The 25,998-nt window shown below is 40.9% G+C and overlaps 1 protein-coding gene across 3 annotated transcripts in view; it reads right to left on the bottom strand.

Annotated features, from left to right (window-relative positions):
* taf2 (TAF2 RNA polymerase II, TATA box binding protein (TBP)-associated factor) overlaps nucleotides 1–24,282 on the bottom strand; it is a 40,931-nt gene extending 16,649 nt beyond the window's left edge. For 2 of the 3 annotated variants that reach the window (XM_028580599.1, XM_028580600.1), the window contains exons 1-16: nucleotides 20,708–21,088; nucleotides 20,471–20,525; nucleotides 18,830–18,990; nucleotides 17,960–18,078; nucleotides 17,496–17,637; nucleotides 16,580–16,811; nucleotides 13,640–13,824; nucleotides 11,721–11,834; nucleotides 8,462–8,561; nucleotides 7,319–7,404; nucleotides 6,949–7,084; nucleotides 6,658–6,812; nucleotides 6,030–6,144; nucleotides 5,185–5,294; nucleotides 3,902–3,967; nucleotides 1,395–1,521 (exon numbers count right to left, since the gene is read on the bottom strand). In XM_028580599.1, the coding sequence (XP_028436400.1) occupies nucleotides 1,395–1,521; nucleotides 3,902–3,967; nucleotides 5,185–5,294; nucleotides 6,030–6,144; nucleotides 6,658–6,812; nucleotides 6,949–7,084; nucleotides 7,319–7,404; nucleotides 8,462–8,561; nucleotides 11,721–11,834; nucleotides 13,640–13,824; nucleotides 16,580–16,811; nucleotides 17,496–17,637; nucleotides 17,960–18,078; nucleotides 18,830–18,990; nucleotides 20,471–20,525; nucleotides 20,708–20,757 (1,953 nt within the window). In that variant the 5' untranslated portion in view covers nucleotides 20,758–21,088. Of the gene's footprint in view, nucleotides 1–1,394; nucleotides 1,522–3,901; nucleotides 3,968–5,184; nucleotides 5,295–6,029; nucleotides 6,145–6,657; nucleotides 6,813–6,948; nucleotides 7,085–7,318; nucleotides 7,405–8,461; nucleotides 8,562–11,720; nucleotides 11,835–13,639; nucleotides 13,825–16,579; nucleotides 16,812–17,495; nucleotides 17,638–17,959; nucleotides 18,079–18,829; nucleotides 18,991–20,470; nucleotides 20,526–20,707; nucleotides 21,089–24,263 lie in introns of those variants that run through there. The other variant, XM_028580601.1, reaches the window with a different exon arrangement.
* Between the last annotated feature and the right edge of the window lie 1,716 nt (nucleotides 24,283–25,998).

Raw genomic sequence — 25,998 nt, 5'->3', positions numbered from 1 at the left:
TGAGCATCAAACTGGAAGCTGGATGTGGTTTAATGGCATTTTATCCTGTTCAAATCCAGTACAGAATCCAGTCATCAAATTAAAATCCTTTCAAATCCCTTAAAATAACTATATGTAACTTTTAAATGTTTCTGAAACTGTGTAATGTTCCATCTGATGATCATAAATGCCCTGTAACAGCAAATGAGACTAACAGTGAAAAGAACGCTATTCTTATGTAGTTTTTATTAATGCCTTTGCCCGGGTTTTTTTGTAGACGGCACTACAGTCACACATTCTGACGGGTCACAGATTTTGGCGTAACACTGGGAAAGCCTGTGTTATTGAAACCAGCCAGGTAAAAGGTAGCAAGAGATTTCTTTATATAGGACTTATTGTATTTTTATTTTATTTTATTACTGGGGAAGGGCCATCACAGAAAAAAAGGAAATAAAATGAAGAACTAAAAGCTAAAAGGGAGAGTGACAGATGTTTTTTAACAGAGGAGACAATGACGGAATTGTAAATGATTCAAAACAGACCCTGAATTGGCCTTCAGGTATGTAATATGTCGATTTAATTCATAAAATGACTTTACAATGCGTGATGGTTGTCAGTAACCTACATCAAATTATGTCCCCCTTCCATTTAGCGCCCGATTTTATTTCTTTTCAGTCTGTGGTTGTGTTGGCCTACTGTTTTCTTTTCCCGTGTCCCCCTGTACTTGTGTAAAGAGTCCTTGGGTTTCATGAAAGGCGCTATATAAATCTAAACTATTATTATTTTTATTATGTTGGTTGCTACAACAAACTTTTAATGCTTTGGCTCGTGACACAGGGACAGGAAATGCAACGATGCATCTATAACATATTCTCTTATTGTAATTTAATGATTTTCTGTCGGAGCAAAATATTCATTGCAACTATATGACCTCCCGGTAGCGTTAACTCCGTAATCTACAGTGGGAAATGCAGCACCGTAAAGAAAAGACACGTGTGGTAAAAACACTACCGCTTTTGTCTTAAGCGGACGCTAAAATCAACACAAATTGAAAGTTACGTATAGCCACTTTAACACATCTTTACTTTTCAACATTTGCAACTACAGCCTAAATGACCTCCTACACACCGGTGTGTAATCAGCTTTTGTTGAGAAAGCGGAAACACTTCAGTTTATAATTAATGATCACCTGCAGCTGAGATGAGCAGCTAGAAATACGGTATGAAATGTTAATTAAATTAAATTAGCCAGCCCTACTGGAAGCGTGCAATGATTGGTCTTAGCTGGAGGTAAAAAACTGAACAATGCAGGGTGATATGTTTCATGTGGAAGTATAGGATAACAAGTTAGGTCACTGATTTAGAAATGTTAAAAAAAGGCCATTGTGGAGGAGTGTACTCTTGCCATTAGCCCACCTGTGCAACGACATCCCTCTCATAGCGCAGCTGATACTGCCACATGAAGTCCGCCTGCTCAAACTCCACCTTCCTCAGAATGGACATGTCTGGGTCAATCCGGATCCAGAGGAGAGGAGAGTCAGCACTGCACACATAACAGGAGGCAAACACATTAACACAAAGTAAAGTACACCAAAATCCTGCACTGCCTCCAAGCGGTTTTCCAGAGATCGCTCTACGGTGGCCGACAGGGGCAAACTCACTGCAAGTTAAGAAAACAGCAATGTGCAGCATTTAGCAAACACGCTGCAAATTCACACAACACAACCAGATACACAAACACGCTGCAAATTCACACAACACAACCAGATACACAAACACGCTGCAAATACAGAAACGGTGCAAAATGAAAAGCACATAAACCCCGAAAACAAATGCTACAGAAAAACGCTGCATCCAGTTACACAACGGAAGACAAGGTTATGTCAAAGAGAGTGGATATTTTGTTTTCCTAATCTACATATATGGGCTTACTAGTGTTAGCTAGCAAGCACTTGTAGAAGGCAGTCCCGTTGCTCTTTTATAATACTGTAAAAGACTAGGGCCAAACGTAAAAATGAATATGCTACTACACTTCTCTTCCTGTTTCCAAAACAAACCTTTCATCTGCTCTCACTCTGGGCCCTATTTTAATGTTCTAAGCGCACGGCATGAAGTGCGTGGCGCAGTTGCCTGTAGGGCGTGTAAGAATCCACTTTTGCTAGTTTAACGGCAGAAAAAAAAAGGGTCCGTACGCCAGGCGCATGGTTCAAAAGGGTTGTCCTTTAGTGTCTTCATTAATTCATAGGTGTGTTTTGGGCGTAACATGCAATAAACCAATCAGAGTGTCATCTCGCATTCCCTTTAAAAGCCAGGCACGTTTGGACCTTGGAGCATTGCTATTATGATGGAGGATTTGCTGAGTAGGAAGGAGATTGTTTCAGGAGAAGAAACTGATCTGCTTGTTCATGAAGTGAAAGTGTGCGAGCAGATCATAGAATACTATTTCACATTGTAATATTTTTATTTTTAATCTTCTGCATGTGTGTGTGCTGCTGCACGTCCCTGTGTGTGTGTGTGTGTGTGTAACGGGCATAGTGTTTGCACGCTGTGCACGAGCATTTTACTAACGCACTGTTAAAATAACAATGAAATGCTGCGTTATTGACTTTAGACCAGGTTTTTGTTGGTCAATGGCACGATCACTTTCCGCTGAGTCAAGATAGCAATAGGCCCAGAATGCACCTGAACACACCTCCCTGTAAGACCAGCATGCCCATGGGCGCAGAGATGGGCGCAGGTGCATTTGCTATTGAAATGAAGTGGGCGCTGGACGGGAAATTGACAACTGCATCAGTCCTAAACTAGCAAAGACACTTGAGTCGGGCATTGTGCTGCGCTGCGCCGAGTGCAAGATAGGGTCTTAATTCTCTCCGTGGGGTCGAAAATCAAGCTGTTCCACTTAGTGCTCCCCCTAGAGGCCTGGAGAACTTCCATCATGTAAACTGGATGGAGCATTTTTCTGTTGCATTTGTTTTCAGGGTTTGCGTACTTTTAATTTTTCTGTATTTGCAGCGCATTTCTGTATTTGGATGTGTTGTGTGTATTTGCAGGGCATTTTCTTAATGCTGCGCATATGTTGTCAAATGATGCTGCGTTCCAGGCAACCTGCAACCCGTGTTTTCACAACCTCCTACCTGTAAAAAGTGCCCTGGAACGTCCGTCAAACCCGTAACTCACTACTCGTGAATTTGTACCAGATCGTTGTTCTCCCAGTTACAGTTTCTGACGTCACACACACATAAACAACAATGTCGATCCCTGTTGATGCTGTACAGACGCTGGTGATTAACGGTGAGAAATAGAAATAAATAGGCAACGTAAAGTAATTCCGCACATTGTAATCAAAACAATACACATACGATTGTGTACTATTACAGGTTATGTTTATTAAATGAAGCTCAAAATATGTTGCCAACTAGAAATTGCTAGTACCAACTAGTGCTAGCTAACGTCAACGTTAGGTAGCCGCTAGCTAACGCTAGCTAGAAGGGTTTGTCATGACTTTGCCTAGAACGCTACCAAGTTGTGAGTCGCGACTTGAAGTCGTTAAAAATTGTGTCTGGAACACAGCATTAGTGAAGATGTTCTCTTAATTTGCTTGTGTTTTGTCTATTTGCATTGCGTGTGTTTTTTTTGAGTTGCAGTGTGTTTGCCCTGGGCGGCCACCGTATCTTTCAGTGCTTTCACACAACATTTCATCTTAACAAGGTGTGGCTGATGATGAGTCATGTGGATGTAACGGCTTAGCAGGTAGAGGCATGGTTTGTTTGAGCTAGATTAGTCAAATAAGTTATGAAAACTGTATTATATAAATGTAATGCAGCTTTAACACTAGGAAAAGACAACATTCACATAATACATTAATTCAATTTAGGGAAAATAACTGGATCTTATATCAAATAGTGACAGCGATGATGTCTTACTCCATGGCTGATAAATCCATGTCAACTTCTTCTCCATTCATCAGAGGGATCTTCTTTTTCTTGTTTCTGTGGAAAGGAACAAACAGAACAATCAACAGACAGAACAGACGAGAGGACTGGGGAGAGAAACAGCAAAGAAGGAATAGAGGCCAACTAGATTAAAGTATTAGGCGGCGCCACAGAGCCACCAGGAAACATCAAACAAAAAGTCCGACATTTACTCAAAGACAACGGGTGGCAGTGATACTGGAATATGAGGATGAAAACTACTTTTTTACGATACAACATTACAGCAACCACATAACTACAGCATAAAATATACTATCACCATTAAAAGACAATTTCTTTAGGGGGAGAGTGTGACTGGTGGATCAGAGCACACAGCTGTTGGCGATTGGAGCAGAGAAGAAATGAAGAGTGAAGTCGTGCTGTGTAGTGAGCATCATCGTCGGTCCTGGAGGCAGAACAAAGTCTCCCCCGTGCCTCCAGACCAGTGTTACTCATGGTGCTGCTCGTGAGACACCTGTGGATCGCCAAGCTTTAATTTGTGGCTATATTTAAAAAAATACCCAAAACAGCGGCATTACAAGATGGAAATATAGACTAGAAAACATATTTAAACTTGCTCTGCCCTTCAGAGCAAGGTGGAGGGTGGGGGTGTGGCCTTGACTAACTAGCAACTATGCTCGTTTGAAAGCCATGATGTCTCTTTTTCATGGGCGGGCCAAATTCTCTGGGCGGACAAAGCAGAGAAAGGGGAGGTAACCTTTCCCTTTATGGCCTCATAAGGAGAAGATTCCAGATCGGCCCATCTGAGCTTTCATTTTCTCAAAGGCAGAGCAGGATACCCAGGGCTCGGTTTACACCTATCACCATTTCTAGCCACTCGGGGACAATAGACAGGCAGGGGGGGTGGGCATTAATGCATATTAATGTTAAAAAACCTCATAAAGAGAAATGTTCATGCCATGGGACCTTTAACGCCGAATGTGCTCTTGGACAGTTAGATACATGATGGGCTAACGTAGGAAAAAATTGCATATTGTATGTTCAGGGATGACAGAAAAAGTGGCTCTCCTATTGACTTTGTCCCATCAGTGGGTCTCTCATGAAGAAAAAGAAAAAAAATTGTCTTTGTTGCCCCAGGCAATATTCTCTGTATGGATTGAAATGTGTTTATAATATTTCAATATATAGTGTGCATGTGTAGAGTACACCCCCTACTTAACATATTAAGTATGCAAAATAGAATATTGACAGATGTGTTGTGCTGTAGTAGGTACCGTCTGCTCTTGGAATGACAGGGGATGTCATGTTTGAGGCTGTTCTCCTCGATCTGCAGCGTGTGGTTGAAGGATCCATCCAGCTCCTGCACGGTCACTTTGATTGGACCCTGCAGGTACATTTACATATCATGATATGACAACCAAAGTAATAATGTAAACATAAGGGCCCTTTCTAGCCCCATACAGACAGGGAATCTGTAACATTAGTGTATTCATTTTTCAGGAAGAACAGCAATGTTTGCGCCATATTTGGTACCTGGCATAGAAGATTAATGAGAGGCATTACATTTTTTTCTTTGTTACTCTGCACTGTAAAAAAAAAAAAAAAAAAAAAACTACTCCATTGACTAATAGCGTCAGCAATCTTGGGCATTCAGACTAGGTTTGTGGCCAGCAGTATACCTTGATTTTACATTACAGTACAGGATGGCCGAAAGCCTACGCATCTTCTGCCGAAGGCTAAAAACACATCTCTTCCAACTACACCTCAGATAAACATAAAAAACAGAAAAGAAAAATGTATATATACTTCTTGAAGCTGCACTTTCATATGGCTCTTTGTAGTTTTGCTTATTTAAAGCTAATGTACTTGCACTTACTACTTGTTGTCTGAAGAAGTTTGCACCTTCAGGGATGAAAGCACTTAATTGGAAGTTGCTTTGGATAAAAGTGTCTGCTAAATGACATGTAATGGAATGTAACCTCGATTTTATTTATTTAAATCTCATTTGAACCTTCGGTTATATAAAAAAGAAAAACATCCACCAACTTCTACAGTTGTACTTTAGCTGCTCTAGACATAGACAACACATCCATTCCACCCACTGTTTCTGAACGCTCACCACATATTTCTGAGTTCCAGATGATGTGTAGTCCTGACGGATCTCCAGCTCGAGAACGTTCCTCTTCCTGTTAAAGGCAAAACTGCCAAAGAACTTCACCACAGAACTTTGGTCTCTGGGTACGAAAGGTTAAAGTTAACAGAGAAAATGTTTTGATACAGGTACTGATACCAACACAGTGACTTTGATACCAGTTCCTAAATGATACTCTTTTCGAATACCAATTTTATAAAACAAAAATAAATTACAACATTACGACACAAATCTTTGAATTTACTTTTCAGCAACTACTACATGACCTCATCTCTGTGTAACAAGTTTTTCCTGCGTGTCTCTACGACGTGCAACGTTAGACAGCCAATCACAGACATTATTGGATCTTGGTAGAAGCATGCTGCATGCTGATTGGCTCACTGACGCTGATAAGATTTACTCCTTAGGGATTGAAATTGGGTATTGAATGACGAGGCATTTTTCGATACTTTAGAGGCAATTCGTCGGTGTCTAAAAAGTATCGAATTCAGTACCCAGCCCTACTAAGCATTTAACCTCTATTGCTGCTGTGTTAGGTCATTAATAATCACTACGTTTGTTTGCAATCAGAAATCCATTACAGATAAAAGGATACACCCATTGTTTGATGAGGGGGCCTATGTCTTTGCCCGAGACGTTGGAGATGGATTTGAGAAAGGCGTGAGTAGACAGAAGCATCTGGCTCCACATGTGACTCTGGTACTTCTGGGATGAGGCTGTGCTAGCCAGGCTCAGAAGCTTGTTGAAAACCTAGAGGACGGCAGCAGAAAACAGAATTCAAATGAAGACCAAACCAGTTTTTTTTTTTTTTTATGGAGTTCACAAATTCTGACGTTGACGTTGAATCACAGAGGCAGAAGAGGAGAAAACGCTGCTTGTGTCTAACCTGCAACATGAACTCCATGCTGATCCTGTTTTCTATCAGCCTCATCACCAGATGGGCCTTACACTGGAACATCTTGAAGTACTCCCAGGACAAGGTGTGGGGGTGCTTGATGGAGAAGTGAAGGTGGGGAGTTGGACTGAAGAGAAAAATGTTTTGTCAGTGTGTCATGTATATATCTAATTATATACTGTATGATCCAGGAAAATGACCCGTCACTAGGGTCCAAAATTAGCACCATCTACTAGCAAAATGCTGGTATAATATGCAAGTTTGCTTCACTCACCAGACAAAAATTTTGGACCCTGTCTGTCACTTATACTTCAAATGTTCAAACTAAAGAACTCTAATGGATTGAAATGGAATGTGTTACTTGTCCTTCTCTTTGCCTCCGATGAAGGTTGGGTGCAACAGAACCCCTCCCATCTTCAGTTCGTATTCCACAATCTTGTCCAACTCCTGGGAAACAACCGGATAACATGTGTTAACAAACCGCTCAGGAAAGAATTCAGTCATTTTATTTCTGTTTTATATATACTTTTTTTTTGCATCTCATGCCCGTTATTTGTGGGGCAGCAAATAACTATTATTTTTACTATCAATTTATCTGCAGACTACTTTTCGATTCATCGCTTAGTCTACAAAACGAAGCGCCGCAAGTAGCAACCTTTGTCTTTATTATTTTATCTGTTGATTATTTTCTCAAGTAATCATTTTGTCTATAAAATGTCAGAAAACAGAGAAAGATGTCTGCTATAATTTCCAAAAGCCCAAGATGATCTATTCAAATTGTTGGTTTTATCTGACCAACAGTCCAAAACACAAAATATTCAGGTTACATATTTAGTGAGTGAGGCAACTGTTTAAACCAACATATAGGAACTACATCGACAAGATGAGCTGCATCAGGATAGACTCCGTTTAGCAGGTGATGTATTGATCGATTACACATCACAAGTTGAGAAAGTAAATGTATGTTGCATGATGCATTAAGTAAGGACTAGTCCCGCTTTGCTAGACCATCCACATGCTGCGGAGCGGAGGAGGGTCTGGCTAGTCCACACAGCATTCCGGGATGGGAGAAAAACGTGCATTTCTTTAAACAAATCATCATCATCGTCGTCATGGGCGGCGCTAAACTTCACACAGAGCCGCTGAAAAATAGTCTTGCAACAGAAAACTCAGATTGGACAGATAGTCTAACTAGCGGTCTGGATTTACCCTGCAGAGATCTGAGGAGCAGTTAACCATAGTCCTCATGAATCCTCCAGAGTTTAAAACGCTGACACAAAGAAAGCGGAAGGAAACAGATATTGGTGAAAAGACACGCATCCAGCGGAATTTCCTGCTGCACCGGAGCAATCGCGGAAGTGGAATGTCGTGATATAGACTAAGTAAGGACTAATAGTGAGAGAAAAGCCTCACTGCAGAAGTTGGGCTGCTGCTACGGACCAATCTCCTGGAGAAAGCGTGTAGGAGTTATGACAGGATAAACAGGTGAAACAAAAAGTGTTACCTCTTTGATCCAGTGCCGGTACTCATTGACTCCAAAGGTCTTCTTTAGGTAGAGGCCGTAGATGTAGCCTGAGATTCCCTTCAACACCCACTCATCAGCCCTTCAGAAGATACAACATAACATGTCAAGATACAAATCTGTTAAAAATGTAGGGGTGAGTTAAGTTCCCTTCATGTTTTTTTGGTACATGTACAACCTTTCAGGAATTATTCCGAATGAATGGTAGCAAATGAAGTGCAGTTCAACTCCATGAATTTGAAGTGAATTAACTTCAGAGCAGCAATTATTCAGACTTAAAGGGCCTCTTCTTATGATTTATGGCAACCAAGAAGTGTGAAGCTACAATAAATATGCATATGGCATATGAACACCTTGAAACTGACACCCTGTTGCCCACACAGTTTGGAGCTCTTAAAAAGTTGACACCCTTTTTTAATTATTTAAGGCCATACTTGCGTTTTTGTTGCGTTATTGTGAATATTACCCTTGTGGTATTCCTAGGAAAAGACTTGGCAAACACAATTCTTATAAATTTGTCAGCCTGGATTTATTAGCTCGTAAAAAAGGGACACAATACGCTGATTCAACCTTGGTGAGTTCACCGCTTGAGGCTGAACTGAATCCAGTCTGGCTTATGTAGTATAGATGATTTCATCTGTGCATCTGCTATAATCAGCATAATAAGGGTGTATGGTAGTATTTTCCTATAAAAGATTTGATCCACTCTTTGCCCTAAAACTGTCTATGGATCATATTATGATGGATAATTAAGAAGCATGGATCTCTGTAGCTCTGAATTTCCTTCCTTCATTTCTTTTCTTTCATGATGTAAGAACCCCAAATTCAGGCTTGGAAAGACATAAAACATATCATATTGGACAACAGAACCTTCACTATTGGTCAAGTCCATTTTCACATCAGGCGACATTCATCAAGAAGAAAACCTGGTTCCTCTTCTATTAGACGCACAAGGTAGAGATAAACCAGTAACCCAAGGTCTTGTTTTCTAAAGTTCATAATTAACTTTACCATTTGTCAATACAGTTTCATAGATTTGGAGAAAAGAGCAGTTTTTTCTTTTTCTTGTGCCTTCTCTTTTATGTCAGACAGGCTCCTGCGCATCGCCTGTTTTCAATTACAGGCCCCAGTTAACCCCCACTCCGATTAATTGCTAGCAGGCAGCGCCACACTTTCCTAAAATCAAAGAGATCTGACTTTCCCGAGGTCTTTCTTACACGACAGCAGCCAGCTCAACAACAACAGCAAACCGAGGCCCCACATCTGATGTGTGTTTAAAGGTCAGCCAAAGAGGAGAGGAAACAGGAAAGTAGGAAACAGGAGAGGAGAGGTTTGGTTTTCAAAGAAGAATTACAATCACAAAAGCTTGGCTTATCCAGTCTAGTTTTCTTCAGTTACAAAACACTGCAAAAATCCAATGTACGTTGTCCCCTTCACATCTGGAACTATTAATTCATCCAGCTGGGTACCAAATTCAATACTTTTTAGGCAACGACCGAATTGCCTCCTTCATATTGAGTATCGAAAAATGCCTCGTCATTCAATACAATAATAATTCAATAATAATAAAAAGGAATAAATCTCATCAGTGTCAGTGAGCCAATCAGCATTCAGCACGATTCTACCAAGATCTAATAATGTCTGTGATTGGCTGTCTAACGTTACACATCGTAGAGACACGCAGGAAAAACTCTACGTTACACAGAGATGGGGCTCACATAGTCGGAGCTGAAAAGTACATAAATACATTTGTGCCATAATGTGTAATGTTGTAATTTATTTTTGGTTTTACAAAATTTGGTATCGTAAAAAGCATCGTTTAGGAACCGGTGGCGAAGTCACAGTATTGGTATCAGTACCGGTATCAAATATTTTTGAACAATACCCAGCCCTATTCATACATTCATTTTCTCTCCTGTTGATTATTGTAACTCCCTCTATTCATGCCTCAGTCAAGCTGCTCTACGTCATCTACAACTTGTACAAAATGCAGCGGCCAGACTATTAACCAGAACAAGTGGCCGGACTCATATCAAACCAATCCTTGCATCCCTTCATTGGCTTCCGTTAAAATTCAGAATATAGTATAAGATCCTGTTGATTACCTTCAAAGCATCACATGACCTGTCCACCGTACTAGCAGCACTAGAGTGTTAAACTCTGTTAAAAGGGCCTCTAAACACAAGCGACCCCCCACCCCCCGAATCATTCCGTCAGTCTCTCACCACACTGGCCAAGCTGCCAAGCGGTAACCCAGCGATTCATCATGTCGACGAATACAGTCACTCAGGCCAGTGCTGGCCCGACTTCTGACTCCTAGTATGGACAAAATGGCTTAGTTCTGTTGTAAATCTCTAATCACCAGCCTTATATTTATGCTTTGAGGGCTAACCACACTTCTCCAAAAGACCACATTGTAATTGAGAGAATTGCTGAGCTCTATTGAAAGTGGTTTGTACACTATGAGAGTATGCTTTTCCATTTCATACAAATCTGGCCTCTGTGGTTAATTGAAGTAATGCATTTGCTTCAGAATTTATAACTGATTGTTATTGCCACACTTAAAAGGTAGCCTGCTGTCATAGAGAAGGGTAAGACACGATGAATTATGTAAATAAGCATAACAGCACACACATTTGGACAGTCTTTTTATGACGGCACTGCACCTAGTAGTACACATGGAAAGTGACAGAAGTAATTGTGTAAATAATTAAATAAGACAGCGAACAGACAGTGAAGTTCAAACCGCCCATACTTTTACAATTCTGTGCACCTGGCCAGTCACTGTGTCAAGACTTTTACAGCACTTTGTTCAATGCACACTGAGCCCTTTAGGCCAGAGCTAGTCTCATAGCTAGTTCACGCATGCATGGTCAAGAGAAAAAAAACTTTTGTATTGTTTTTTTATCCATCATGTAACAACGAGCACTCTTTTCATAGACAATGGCTCTTCAATAAATGCCAATCACATCGGTAAAGCATCTTTCAGGGATGATATGTTCTATATTTCACCAACTCAAACTCATCAACTGCTTGCCACCACTGCAATGTTTCACTGCTGAAAAGGGCTTTATGTTTTGTTTAATTATTATTATATTAAAGTTTGTGTCCTGGTGAATGCAGAAAAATGCACACACACTCTCGTGATTGACACTGTGATTAGCCATTGAGAAATGAGCCTTCAATAGTCATACCTGCCTGTGTGGCTCAGACTTGACAGCCTCACTGTTTTAAATCTCACCATGACATCCTGGAGATGAAACAGCCAAAGAACTGCTGAGCCAAGGCCTGGGCCAGGCAGCGGCGTGTCAGCGGCGTCTGGTCGATGATCGTGGCGCTGTGGAGCAGGTTGGTACTGAAACACAAAGCCAACAAGTCAAGGTGAGAATGAATGAGATGAATATAGCGAATACATACAGTATTACAACAACATATTAGTGTAAATACTGCCAGTTGTCTATAGCTGGGGTTGTATTTAGGAAGTCCATATCAACGACACTTCATTTCCAGGATTGTTCAGTTGCCGCCGGAAATTCGGCCGCATGTCCCTCATTTTTGGCCGCATGTCCTTCACCTTCCACTTCCTTTGTGTTGGCGTTCTAAACTCCGGTGGATTTCTGAGGACTAGGGTTAACTGCTCCTCAGATCTCTGCAGGGTAAATCCAGACGGCTAGCTAGACTATCTGTGCAATCTCCACATGTTCCACCAAAACAAGTTCCTTCCCGAGGCTATTTTGCAGCGGCACCGTCATTGAGTCCGGCGCTTAGCGCCGCCCAAGACGACTGTGATTGGTTTAAAGTGCTCATATTATGCTTTTTGGCTTTTTCCCTTTCCATTATTGTGTTATATATCTTTTTTTGTGCACATTATAGGTTTACAAAGGGAAAAAGCCCAAAGTCCCCCCAAAAGGACTTACCATCTCCAACAGAAAACACTGTTCTCAAACTGACAGCTCTATTGTAGTCCAGCCTTTACTTCAGAGACAAACGCTCGTCACTTTGTAACGTTATAATGCTCGCCTAGCTGCTAGCGTGGCACGCCCTCATACTCTGCTTCTGACTGGCTAGTAGTCCTTACCTAGCTACTGAGCATGTGCGACGCCCAACAAAGATGGAACAGAAGTGCGATGCCTCACTCTGTAGCTAAAACCATTGACATATATAAAATGGACCAATAGAGCTCGTTGCTCTGGACGGAGACCAGTGAAGGCTATTAGAAGCACTTTTCCGGTGATCTCTTGCTTTACTGCGCAGCCTCCAACTGACAGAGACAACGTAAATGTGACGTGAGCAACGTGTCTGAAAGTTGTAAGTCTTCTGGTAGCTGTGACAAGAGAAATCTCAAGAATAGGTATATGTAAGGAGATAACATAAGCACAAGCTAATTATTGTTAACTAACATGCTAGTTAACATTAGTAATTAAACCTAAACAGCTAATGTAAGTCGAAACTGCCTGCGAGCTTCTCCTGTACTATACGGTAATTCCTCTACTATGCGACAGTAAGTCACTTGGTTATGACACAATCGTTAGCTTATTATTACAAAAACGTCTGCTACGGAGCTATAACGTGAGGTACAAGGTAATGGAGCCTTTTATACATTGTCGTGTTTCTTTAGAAATAAACAATGGAGAAATAGAGTCTTTGAATGCTTCAGATGTAAAGTTATTCTCTGTCAAGTGACGTAAAAAAATGGCGGTCAGTGAAATGCTAACAAGAGGTGATCGCTTTGTAGCAACAAAATGGCGCCATCGGAGGTTCGCGTTCTGAAGCGAAGCTTACCCCCTTGGCTAAAACAGAGAGCTCAACACACAGGGTGAAAAGAGGAGCTGCAGCAATGTGCAGTACAACAAAAACAAGTTGTTTTTTTTGTTTTGTTTTTTTAAATTAAACCATGTAAATCTATTCTGGTAAACATCTAAATACAGTTATGAACCTGAAAATGAGCATACTGGGAGCACTTTAAATAAATGCCAATAAACCAGAGCATGTTTTCCTCCAATCACGGAATGCAGTGTGGACTAGCCAGACCTTCCTCCGCAGCACTGTGGAGGAAGGTCTGGCAATGCAAGACTAGTATGTAGGGGACACAGATCAGGCACAATCCTAACCTCACCTGAAAAAACAGAGAGAAATGCACACACTCCATCTCATGCTTACCTGAAAATACTCATGGAAGCATAGGAAGACAGCTGTACATAGGCCTCGTCCACAAACACAGTCTTGAAGCAGGAATAAGGGTAGCGGCATGTCAGAATCTCCTCGTAGAACTCAAAAATCTCATGTAGGTAGGACATGGAGTGTTTGAGCAGTGGCAGCAGTTGTGGCAGGCAGAAATGGGTCACCTGAGGGGGGGGGCAAACAGCAATGGTATAGCTACTTATGCAGCAGATTTCAAAATGTCCGAAAAGGAAAGTGTAGAAAAAGACCGATACAAAACTGTTCAAAGTTAGCTCTCTGGTGAGACCACAGCGGTGATAATATATCCACTGCATCCCCCGAAATCTACGCCTATGATTCTGTCTAAATAGCAGGAATGTCCCCTTTGTGTTTCTTTACTGGATTTACTACCATGACACATGTCCATATACTACACTACTTCACTGAAGCAAAGCCGGTCTACGGAAAGCCGTTCCACTCCCTATCCAGCCCCATTGTACCGGATTTTGGTTGCAGTTCCACCAGAGTTCCACTGGGGGTGATCGCGGTCCAGTGCAAAATGAATGGGACTCTATGGAGCTAGACGGCTAAATGTGTCTCTTTCGCCTGATTGTCGTTGAGAAACCTCAGATTTGATTGTAGTTTTTGCAAGTTCAACATGGGTTATAGGTCGAAAGTTGAATGAACGAGTACTTATGTCCTTTTGATTTCTTACAGGGTGAGTCGTTGTAGCCCATAACATGCTAGCATTCTGCTAATGAATGCTGATTGATCAGTGAAGGACTGATTACGATCGGAGATCCCGCTTGACGGCATCCGAAGGTATATGTGTATGACGTCATTGACATTTTAAAAGGCTTTTTAGAACAAAAAAGCCACTTTAAAAAAATCTAACACACAGCAGTGTGTATTTTCTTAGCCTCCCCTTTCGAATACAACATTCAAATTACTAGACAAAAAATTATATCCTGAGAAAAGTAAGGGGTTTTGAGGGGTATAACTCCATAGAGTCCCATTCATTCTGCACTGGCCTGTGAGCCATATGAGCTATATGGAACTCTGGTGGAACTGCAACCAGTTCAGAAGCCGGAAGTAACGAGGGAGTGGAACTTCTTCCTATATTAGAAATTCTTTGACTGAAGTCATATTCAGTGCTGCTACCGTGTGTTTAGGGACATCTAGTGGTCATTAATAGAAAACACAAGGATGGGCAAAATATTACAACATTATATCAGGCCTGCAGTAAAAAACTATTCAGTTGTTTATGTTGAGATAAAGTTCAAGTAATGTTCAACAGATGGCTGCAGTTTGGTGTGTTGTTTAGCGATTAATTAATATATTAGAATAGTGGAGTTTTTTTTCTTACTTTGTATGTATATATTTGTTTTTCTGTATTAATTGTTTATCTCAGGGATCTTCAACAGGGGGGTCTGTGACCCCAAGGGGGTCCTCACAGTCAATGCAGGGGGGCCTCCAAATTATTGTTCATTTTTGAAAGTCTTTTTCAGAAATGAAAAAGTCTTAACATGAAGCCAACATATTATTAGCAAATATAAATCCCCACTGATGATAGGCTAACTGCCCAATAGGTAAAATAGTCATCCACGTATACAGTTAATCCTAAAGATTCACTGTGCCGCATGTATGTTTTAAAATTAAAAAATTGATTTATAAAATCATGCCAACAATTATAATGCCATGTTAAAAGCTTAGTATTTTATGCAAAAAAGGTACTGTATGTATAAAGGCTTTAGGCCACCCACACGTTATTGTAGGCCCAGTTTAATATACAACTTCTTTTTCTACAATATGTAGCAGGGGGTCCTTGCTCCGTCTCTCTTTCAGTTAAGGAGTCATTGGCTTAAAAAACGTTGAACACCCCTTTTTTTGTTTGTTTATGTATGTACCTTTCACCAAGGCAAATTCCACATAAGTGTACTTATTGTGGCAATAAAACCTTTTCTGAGTCAGACTGTTGGGGTAGCGGGTTGGCAGCAGCTCTCTGCTCCTGTAAAGGTGACTACGCGTTGCCTTGAAGAGTGTCAAGAGGTCTATAGAAGCTGTGGCACGCTGCCAGTCACTTATGAAACGCCCTTTGCCAGTTATTTACAGCACCTCAGCCACAGTGTCAGTGTAGGGGAAACTCACTTCAGGGTTGCAATGAACGATTATATTCAGAACCCATTCATTTCCTACAAAATTAAAAATACATTTTCCAATTTCTATTCCTGTGTCCCTTTGTTCATCATCTCTTTTTATACACTAAATGTGTCAAAACATTTTTTTTGAGTATTTTTATATGAAATATCCCTTTTAGTGTAAAATTATTTTTCGATGACTCATCTTAAACACGGATGCGGTCACATAGGTTTATCCAGTCAAATGTGATTTCGGCTGACCAGCTATTTTGAGAGGTGTGTGTTTGGATATTAGTCAGCAAAAACCTTTCCATTTCTAAAGAGTGTGGTTGAGATGTAATTTGTTCATTCCTCCCTTATGCTGCTCTTCCTGACCGGATGACCCAAGTCTTTTATATATCTCTCTCGTTACTAAACCCTGTCCACATATTTGTTTCAACCAGGACTACGGGACTTTAGCCGGCTGGCTAACACTGGCACATTTACAGAAATGTGCATTGTCCTTATTAATAAATAAATGAAATGAAATTAGAAATGCATCAAATGACAGAAGATAAAGCTAAATTCTCCGACTACTGTTCCACTGTGACTTTAAACACATGAGCCAGAACACGTATGGTATTCTGTGCTTACTGTTTAAGTAAAAGCAGATGTTTTGGAAAAGTAATAACACCATTATAACTTTTGCTAGTCTAAAAACAAATAATCAATATAGACATCCAAAATTCCTTTTCGACATCCCAAACTAAAGAACTACAGAAACATCCTCATTTAAACCCACCACTGGTCACTGCAAACCCACCTCATGCATGTAGGGGTCTACAAGGATTTCAAAGGGCCCCACAGCCAGGGAGATGTTGGGGGCCGCGGTGGGGATGGGGAGGACATAGTGGTAAGTCTTCTTTCTCATGTCATGGGTGTAGATAGTCTCCACCAGATCGCCACAGGACACAGCCACCATGGAAGCATCCACGGTGAACTCCAGCTTCCAGGTGCACAGCTCCGAGTAGGAGTCGACGCAGGGGAACCAGAACCTGAGGAAGCAGACACTATGATGAGCTCGGAGCACGTGCACATACAGAAAATGGACAAAGTGCATGTAGCGATACACAAAATGGTTCAATCTCCAGTTTGGAGACTACTGTAAATCATGGTTAGTCAGTGGTTGCGTCTGAAATCTCCTCCTCTGCCCTACATACTCAAGATGTATACTATCCTTCAACAGGCTTTTGTGTAAATAAACAGTAGTGTGGATCTTTTCAGACACACTAAGCTGTAATTTTCAACGTCACTTCCTGAGAGCCTTTGTGCCGTTGAAGACGCGTAACCATGGTAACCCCTGCCGACCTCCGCTCGAGCGGCATCACCAGATAACGCTTAAATTACTGAAAGGAGGTGAATAACTACACCAACAGTTGTTTAAATATGTAGAAATGTAAACCAGAGCGTTATTGACGTTAACAGAGATCCTCGGTTTCTATCTGTTTGTTTGGTGTGAACGTTGTCGTTGCTAGCGCATTGCATTGTGGGATATTTATGCCGACGTAGTGTCCAGTATCGCATACTGTAATATTTTACCGGAAATAGTATGCAATTTGCGTACTATTGGTTTCATACTAAGGTTTCGGACATACTAAAAAAATTTCACATACTGTTTTAGCCTACTAAATAAATAGCGTGTTAGTATGGAATTTTGGACGCAGCCGTTGTTTCTAGACCTGGTTGAGTTCTGGTATCCAAAGGAGAACACATGAGCTCCTCGCTCCGCCATGCTGCCTTCCACATCAGGAACAACAAAGTGGAGACCTCCCTTCGGCTGGTCCAGGGAAAACTCTATGTACACCTTCAAAACTTTTAAATCTGGAGACACAAAACACAGAAACATTGGTGTATCAGTCATGACCTCATAGTTCCATTTCTATTAATAATCCCACACTGAAAAATGTTTCACTTGTTCCAGGGGAATTTGGTAATCAACTTCATGTGCCCGTGTCAATTTAAACTATCAGGTAAGGGATTATTATTATGGAATTGTATCTTCTTTCTTTCTTCTGGTGAAGATGATGGAATTTTAAAAAAGGCCAGCAGTTTATGTGGCCTAAACACACTTTGGATTCCTCCTGATCAAAAACAACTCTGCGTGCCTTTTTAATTTGAAGTGGCCTTCTCGCCACCGTCTTACCATCTCCTTGTTTCCAGAGTTCAGGGGGAACTTTGATGACCAGCTCCCCGTGTCCTGCGTCAGGGTCCACAGCACTCACTGCTGCGGTGTACGCACTGGAGAAATAGTTGAGGTTCCTCCTACATAGACGCACAAAAAAAACATTTACACTAAATCATATTGGCACCATACAGTTTCTCTACCTGTATACCCAGCCATGGTCAAATGTTCGCCAGTACTCCAAATGTAACAACATAAATAAAAATACTTTGTCTATTTAATAGAAAAAAATAGAAATGAGTTTCTTATCCCACATATTCTTAAAATTCAATTGAGAAACCTTTTACAGATAAAATTGCTAGATTTCCATGTTGGTAATTCAGTTAAATAAATACTCAATCAATCAGGATTATGTATAAAATGTATGCAAAAATCCTGTAAATCTAATTCGACGGCTTATGAATGTATAGCGACTCACAGAATAAATATAATTATATCCCCCAAACCTTATCTTTATGGTTACATTTATTGCCAAACCTGTTTGGAGATTTGGATGGTAAATATCCTGATGAGTAGTAAATAAATTCAATATTGCTAGTTATGAAGCATAAACATTTCAAGTGAATTTGGTATGACGGTTTTATTTTGGTTTGGTGCCTCGGAGAACAGTGGTCACTGTTAAGCTGACATTTTTCAGCCTTTCACTCAACCATACAACTAGCTACTGTTGTTGTCGGCCTACTAGCAAAGTAAGTAGACAATGTTGATTTGACAGATCTTATGCAACACAGTAGGATTTAATTTGTAGACCAACAACTAGAAGCCTATGGCAAAAAATTCCAAGCTATGTCAATTTCAGAACTGCTCATTATTATTACGCTGAATACTCACTGCTTGGACTCATGGTGGCACACCTCCAGTGTCGGGTCATTGTAAATGAATGGGGCTTCCAGTTCATTGACGCGGACCCTGTAGATGCGGCACTGTTTACTGTTAAGCTTGATCCTGTTCAGGTTGACCACTGTGGGGAAAATGGTCAGCTCGACATAGCCCTAAGGGATGCAACAGAGAGGAAGAAGTTGGTCAATTGGGACTACAATTGTCAACAGTAGCTAAAGTGATTTTCATTGTCTGGATTAGACAATTACTGCATAAAAGGGTTTGTTCACCAATAAATGTTCCAAACACTATTATCTGTGCTGGACTTTCCGTGTCCTTGTTCTTATATTTCACATAATTCTATTGGGCTGTAGCACAGTAATAACAATCAGAGCCTGTCAGTGGCAAAAACCTTTGTGGATGTGGACACTTTTAGTGGATGTAAACGTTCACTTTTCCCCCATAGGATTACATTACCGTCCGATTTGCACCTGTTGGCTGCAGTGCTCTCGCTCTAAATACTGAACTAATTTCAAACAATGTTGTTCCCAATACACTTAGGGGGTTTTCACACTTGGTGTTTCAGACCCTCCAAAAGAACTCAGATCTATTAGTCCATATTTTTTGCACATATGTGAACCCTCCAAAAGGGACTCAGACCCTTCTGGACAAACCGTACTCAGACCTCCACGGGAGGTGGTCTGAGTACGGTTTGCTTCAAGTCTGTGTTGCGGTTCTATTTACCTGTACATTGTGAACACAACACACTTCAGTTTTGTTTTGCCTTTTGCCCTGTAGGTATTTCAGCCCTGATGCCCCATCAGAAAGAGAACTGAGTCCTCTTTCAAGTAAACTGACAACGTGAACGCAAAAAGAACAGAGTCCCTTTCCTGTGGGTCCACTTTTTGATCCGAGTTTGTTCTGTTTAAAGAGCACTAAGTTAAAACTTGGGAGTAGGGCTGGGCAATATATCCACATTATATCGATGTATGAGGCTAGATATCGTCTAACATTTTGGATGTCATATAGCACAATATAAAACAGGCAAGTGTTGTCTTTTCCTGGCTTTAAAAGCTGCATTACAGTAAAGTGGTGGGATTTTCTGAACTTAACGGACTGTTCTAGCTGTTCTGTTATTGACCTTTACCCACTTAGTCATTATATTCACATCACTGATGATTATTTATCTAAAATCTCATTGTGTAAATATTTTGAGAAAGCACCAATTGCCAACCCTACAATGTTGCTGCAATATTGACATCGGTGTATTTGGTCAAAATATCCTGATATTTGATTTTCCCTATATCACCCAGCTCTACATTAGGAGAATAGGGTCCAGGTTGAAAAATACCGAAATTTTTTCAAGTCTGACACATAAGACTTCATAATATCTGGCAAATACAAATTATGAATCATTACACTAACAATTTAATAAATCTGAGTTCTCCATGTAATACTATGTGAATGAGTGTAAATAGGTGTAGGTGGCCAAAAAAGGGTTGAACACTTGTCAAGCAGTCAACTATAATATAACATTGGGTGCAGCACTGGATAGGATGCACCTTGGTTTAATATTAGCCACAGCAGAATGACCGTTGTATATTATATTTGGTACTGTAACGTTATATGTACTGTAACTTCTGTAGTACTCACAATGACGGACTTCCTCTGGAAGTTGATGTTGTTGATGCACACCACCTGGTGGGTCGTAAAAAGCAGCGACAGGAGAACAATGTAAATATGTGACGAACTTAACGGTACTCCCTCTCTTTCTCTCTATGCACGTTAATAATGTTAAGCTAACGTCATCTTTGCCCTACTATCGACTGCAAACCAACACATTCATTTTAAGCCAACAAGGACCCAATTACACACACAAAAAATACTTATAATTTAAAGGGGCGCGGGCTCTCAAATCCTTTATCTTTCTTCCTGTTCATCTTCGTGTCTTGCAGTTGTGTCTTGACTGAAGTTCCAACATGCCCGTGATGTTTCCTTCTTCCCTGCAGCCGTGTTGGGCTGACTATCCGCTATACGGTTAGGCTCTCTGTGTTCGGTTTGTATCCCCACAGATTGCTGTACAGTGTTTTTAATGCAGCCGCAGTGGACTTATCCATAAATATTAGTCGCCATGGCCAGCAGTCGGTGTTGTATGGCGTGAGAATAGTTCCGTATAATGATTGCTGTGGTCGCCGGGGATCAAAACATCCAAATTTTTCCTCACTATCTGGCTGTTGACAGCATTATGGTGGCGGCTCGAGTGTGTGCAGCCATTTTGTTAGTAACCTTTGACCTCCCGCGTAAAAAATAAAACAAATATGTATATTTTTTTTTATATCCAGAGACAACCCCCAATATGTACAGCACATACATTACAGTCAGCATGCAATTGTTTCAAAAACAAATGCGAATAAATCTAATTTTTATGTTTAAAAAGAACAAAAACGCTTTGCTGCGTCATAGCGGGGCGTACAGTGCCCGCCTTCCGAGCAGTGCACAAGAACCGCGAGAGCGCGCACAACGAAACGACAGTTTACAGTGATTCAGGTTTTGTACCCATGGCTTGTACCCCACTAAGTAAGTAGTAAGCAGATTTTTTTTTTAATCAAATCACATTTGTTGCCAGGGGATACTTTGGGGAGGTAGATTGTGGAGCAGCTCAATTAATTAAACAAAATAGAAATTGTGATTTGCTTAAAAATATATATCAGCAGTTACACCTGGTTTGCTGAAAGTATTTCATTCATTACAGTTCAAAAAGTAATAAATAAATTGTATAAACATTAGAGACGGTCCATACCATTTTTTGCTTCCCAATTCCGATACCTGAACTTGCATATCGGCCGATACCAATCCGATACCAGTGTGTCATATATTTTATTATGTTTTAACAACTGTATACTACTATCCCTGTATGGATGTGATATGATTTCTATCTTTGTTGTCGGTCTGGCTCAGGTTAAACTCTTTGTGAAACATGACCAAACAACTTTCTTTTATTATCCAGTTTGACGGTCAGTTTGATGGAAAAAGAAAAAGAAATAAACTTTAACGTAGATTTTCTTTAGGGCTTTATTATGTGTTATCGGATCGGTGCATAAACTCCAGTACTTCCGATACCAGCATTTTAGACAGTATCGGACCCATGGCCCTCATGTGAGGAGGGCCCAAAAAGATGCTAGAATGAATAGTTGTGGATGCGGGGAGGGACCAATAGAAAATGCCTTTCTACAGGGCCCAGAACTTTGTGCTACGCCCCTGAGAGAAAGTGCCCTTTTTTCTGGATGCGTTTTTTTATTTTTATTTATTTATGAATATGGCCATGGCCATACAGGCTAATGTTCTAATCTGTACTAAATGGAGACACTCCAGGTGAACAGCTACAGTAAAATCTGTGTCTAATAACGTCATCACAATCTCCACAGTGATGTGCAAATTAGGCGTTAACTAATTAAAATGCACTAATATGCATACATTTGAAAAGGCCCAATTAATGATGAGTCTTCCCCCCTTAAAGGTGCATGCACTATGAGTTCCTGCATGGTTTCAGCACAATTTCATTTTTGTCTCAAATCGTAGGCATCTCTCCTTTTTCCGCTAGCTGCCTGCCCCCTGAACACACTGTGAAAAAGCCCGGTCTCAGGAGACAACACAGGGGTTGAAAACATCAAACAAATACTAGGGGCACTAGGGGCAACCCCTCCCCCAACCATCTTGTCAGTGATCGGCTGGAACGTGGTTTGTTGTATTTTTGTGCACAGCCTGTGCCCCTAGTGTTCCCAGACAGCAAGCCAACATTGAATGAATATAGATTTTCCATCTGAATCATCATTATGGTTGATATTGAAATTTCAATGCAAAATAAATGTTGAATCACCACTGCTATATCGACGAAACCTGACGTTATTAATGTTGATGGCAACGACATTGGAATATTGATCAGTTATCTTTATGATTGATTAAGCATTGATACATTTGGTTTACTGGGCGATATTGCCAATGTGTTGAAAAGTCATTGATTTAGAGTTGACCGGGAAATATGATTGAAAATGCATCGATATATAGTTGACCAGGAAATATGATTGAAAATCCATAAATTTTTGATTGACTGGGAGATCATCGGGTGGTAGACCAACATACTGCACCGGACACATCTCTTATGGGACCCATATCCACATGATCAGGTAAGCTTGCTTATGTAATGTTCGATATGAATGAATTGTACCAAATCAAATACTGTTACTGCTTAACATGATGGTTAGTGTCCATCATGCTTTTGGATTCTGCTGAAGACAACTTTTAAAAATAGCTAATGTTAGCTAACGTTAGCTCGCATTAGCTAGCAGTAACTAGTCTTAGAATATGATACAAATCAAGTTGGAAATTATGTTTGGCAAGGAAATGATTGGATATGACTGAATTTCCATTTGTAGTTGCATTATAGCTTTGGATTTCGCTGAGGACAACTTTTAGAATTAGGTCATGTTAGGTAATGCTAGCTAGCACTAGTCTTAGTTAGAGATGTTCCGATACCGATACGCTCCAATACTGCCTAAAACGCTGGTATCGGTATTGGGAAGTACGGGAGTTTATGCACCAATCCGATACCACGTAATAAAGCCCTAAAGAAAATCTACGTTAAAGTAGTTTATTCATGTTCTTTTTCCTGTCAAACTGGATAATAAAAGAAAGTTCTGAAGCATTCATTGTTTGTATTTGTTCATGTTTCACAAATAGTTTAACCTGAGCCAGGCAGACAACAAAGATAGAAATCATATCACATCCATACACGGATAGTAGTATACAGCTGTTAAAACATAATAAAATATATGACACACTGGTGTCGGATCGGTACTCGGCATGGGCGATTCTAGGATCTGACCTTTGGGGGTGCTCAGCCCCTAATGAAAAGTTGATAGCAGTTAAGCTAGGGGGGTTTGGGGGCATGCTCCCGTAAGATTTTTTTTTTTTTAAACCCTTAAATCATGACTTCTTGTGAGAAAAAATGGAAACTACAAAGCATGATTATTGCAGCACACATACCCAGGGGTGTTGGACTGGGGGAGGTGACTGAGTGCCCAGGGCCCCCATGTGAGGAGGGCCCAAAAATATGCTAGAATTCATAGCTTTGGCTGCAGGGAGGGGCCCATAGAAAATGCCTTTCACAGGGCCCAGAATTTGGAGCTACACCCCTGCACATACCTTGAATGGTAAAATAAGCCTTTTCTCACCTGGTTCTTCCAGGTCCCTCTCTTTGTCCACTCTCTCTCCATCCTTCTCTCTCTCTCCCTATCCTCCTCTCTCCCTCTATCTCCCTCCCTCTGTCATATCACTGACAATCACATACAAAACATTTTGTAATCAACTAGAAAATAATCTTCAAATAAAAGAGAAAATAAAACACTACCATATACATGTCTTATAGGCTACCTAGCCATTTTCTCACCTTGTTCATCTTGCTCTCTCTGCCCTTCTCCCTCTCTATTCTCCTCGCTCCTTTGTGCTGTCAACCAGAAGGCAAATGTAATCAACTAATCAACAGAGAATGCATTGTGTAGGCTACCAAAGTAGAGCTGATGAAGGTTCAGCTACTCCCGAAAACATGTCTTTTCGCTTTTTTCTTTTATTTGAGCCGCTTGAGTAACTTGTTTTCATTTTGGCGTTTAGACCATTGACATAACAGAAAAGTTTAGACCGTTTAGACTCGTCTTTCTCCGTCTCCGTGTACTTCCCATTTCTCCTGTCACCGTTTGTTTATCTTTGGCGGCGCACTGTGGGACGGACTAGTCCATTTCATTGTGAAAGTAGGGGGGGCTGACCTCTCTCAGCAAGCAGGGCGCCTGCAGCTGCTGGGGGCGCTGATCTGCCAATTCCCCACACAGTGAAATGATAGAAAACAGAAAAACGCTTCGCGGCACAGAGGATTATTTATATATATTTTTTTAAGTTAAGTGGCTGCCCGGTTCGCCCGTGCCAAAAACCGCCACTACTTTGAGCACTAAACGATCTCACATTATCACAAAAAGGACTTTATTTTCAGGGGTGCTGAGATGATATTTAGGGGTGCTTCAGCACCCCTAAAAATAGCCTAGCGCCGCCTATGGTACTCGGTATCGGCCGATACGCAAGTTCAGGTATCGGAATCGGTATCAGGAAGCAAAAGATGGTATCGGGCCATCTCTAGTCTTAGTATAAAAATCTATTTTGAACTGATGTTGGGCAAGGCTTTGTTTGGATATGACTGTATTTGTTGCTCTAATGGTGTTGTAATGTGTTTGTAGAGAGGAAAATGCCAGGCGGAGAGGGAAAAAAGAAAGACATCACCTGCAGGAGGGACTGAAGCAAGTAAAAAGGTAATCTTCTAGTGTGTGTGTGTGTGTGTGTGTGTGTGTGTGTGTGTGTGTGTGTGTGTGTGTGTGTGTGTGTGTGTGTGAGTGTGTGTGTCTGTTGGGGTGTGTCCTGTCCCAAAATCTTCCTTACAAATGGTGTCACTGCAAGCTGATACTTTTTGCCTCCCTTTAATTCGAAGGAACCCATGCACATGTTCTTGGGCAATTTTAAAAAGTGCTTTGAATGTAGGGAAAACATGATAGGCTAGCATACAACACTGGACAAACTGCCTTATCCGATCATTGAAAAATCTTAGGCTACTGAATTGGTTTCCAAGTGTGCATACATGTACATTGGGGTGTTCTGTTTAACTTAAAGGCAAATGTTTTGCATTGTGCTTGTATTTTCTGTTTTATAGCTCTTACACAGCAGATGGAGACAGCCGCCGTCACCCAATTTACTTTTGCCCAGGCTGTGCAAAAGTGGCTGCGCTATGCGCCAGACCGGGCAGGAGGGACTGGACAACAAACCAGTCAGACGTCAGAGGACCATGAACTGGAAATTTGCTAAAGAGGACAAATAATAAAATTAATTTGGTTTTACCTTAAAAAGCGTGGTGTGGGTTCCCACCAAGTAGAGCGCACACCCATGTACGGAGGATGATGTAGAATCAACATCAGCGTTCGATGGAATGTTGATTTAAGTTTCAATGACTGTTTGCTATCTGTGTTGTCTCAAGAGACCGGGCTTTTTCACAGTGTGTTCAGGGGGCAGGCAGCTAGCGGATCAAGGAGAGATGCCTACGATTTGAGACAAAAATGAAATTGTGCTGAAACCATGCAGGAACTCAT

Source organism: Perca flavescens, chromosome 6 (genome assembly GCF_004354835.1).
Source record: "Perca flavescens isolate YP-PL-M2 chromosome 6, PFLA_1.0, whole genome shotgun sequence".
Lineage (NCBI taxonomy): Eukaryota > Metazoa > Chordata > Actinopteri > Perciformes > Percidae > Perca > Perca flavescens.
This window is presented reverse-complemented; position numbering and strand designations above follow the sequence as displayed.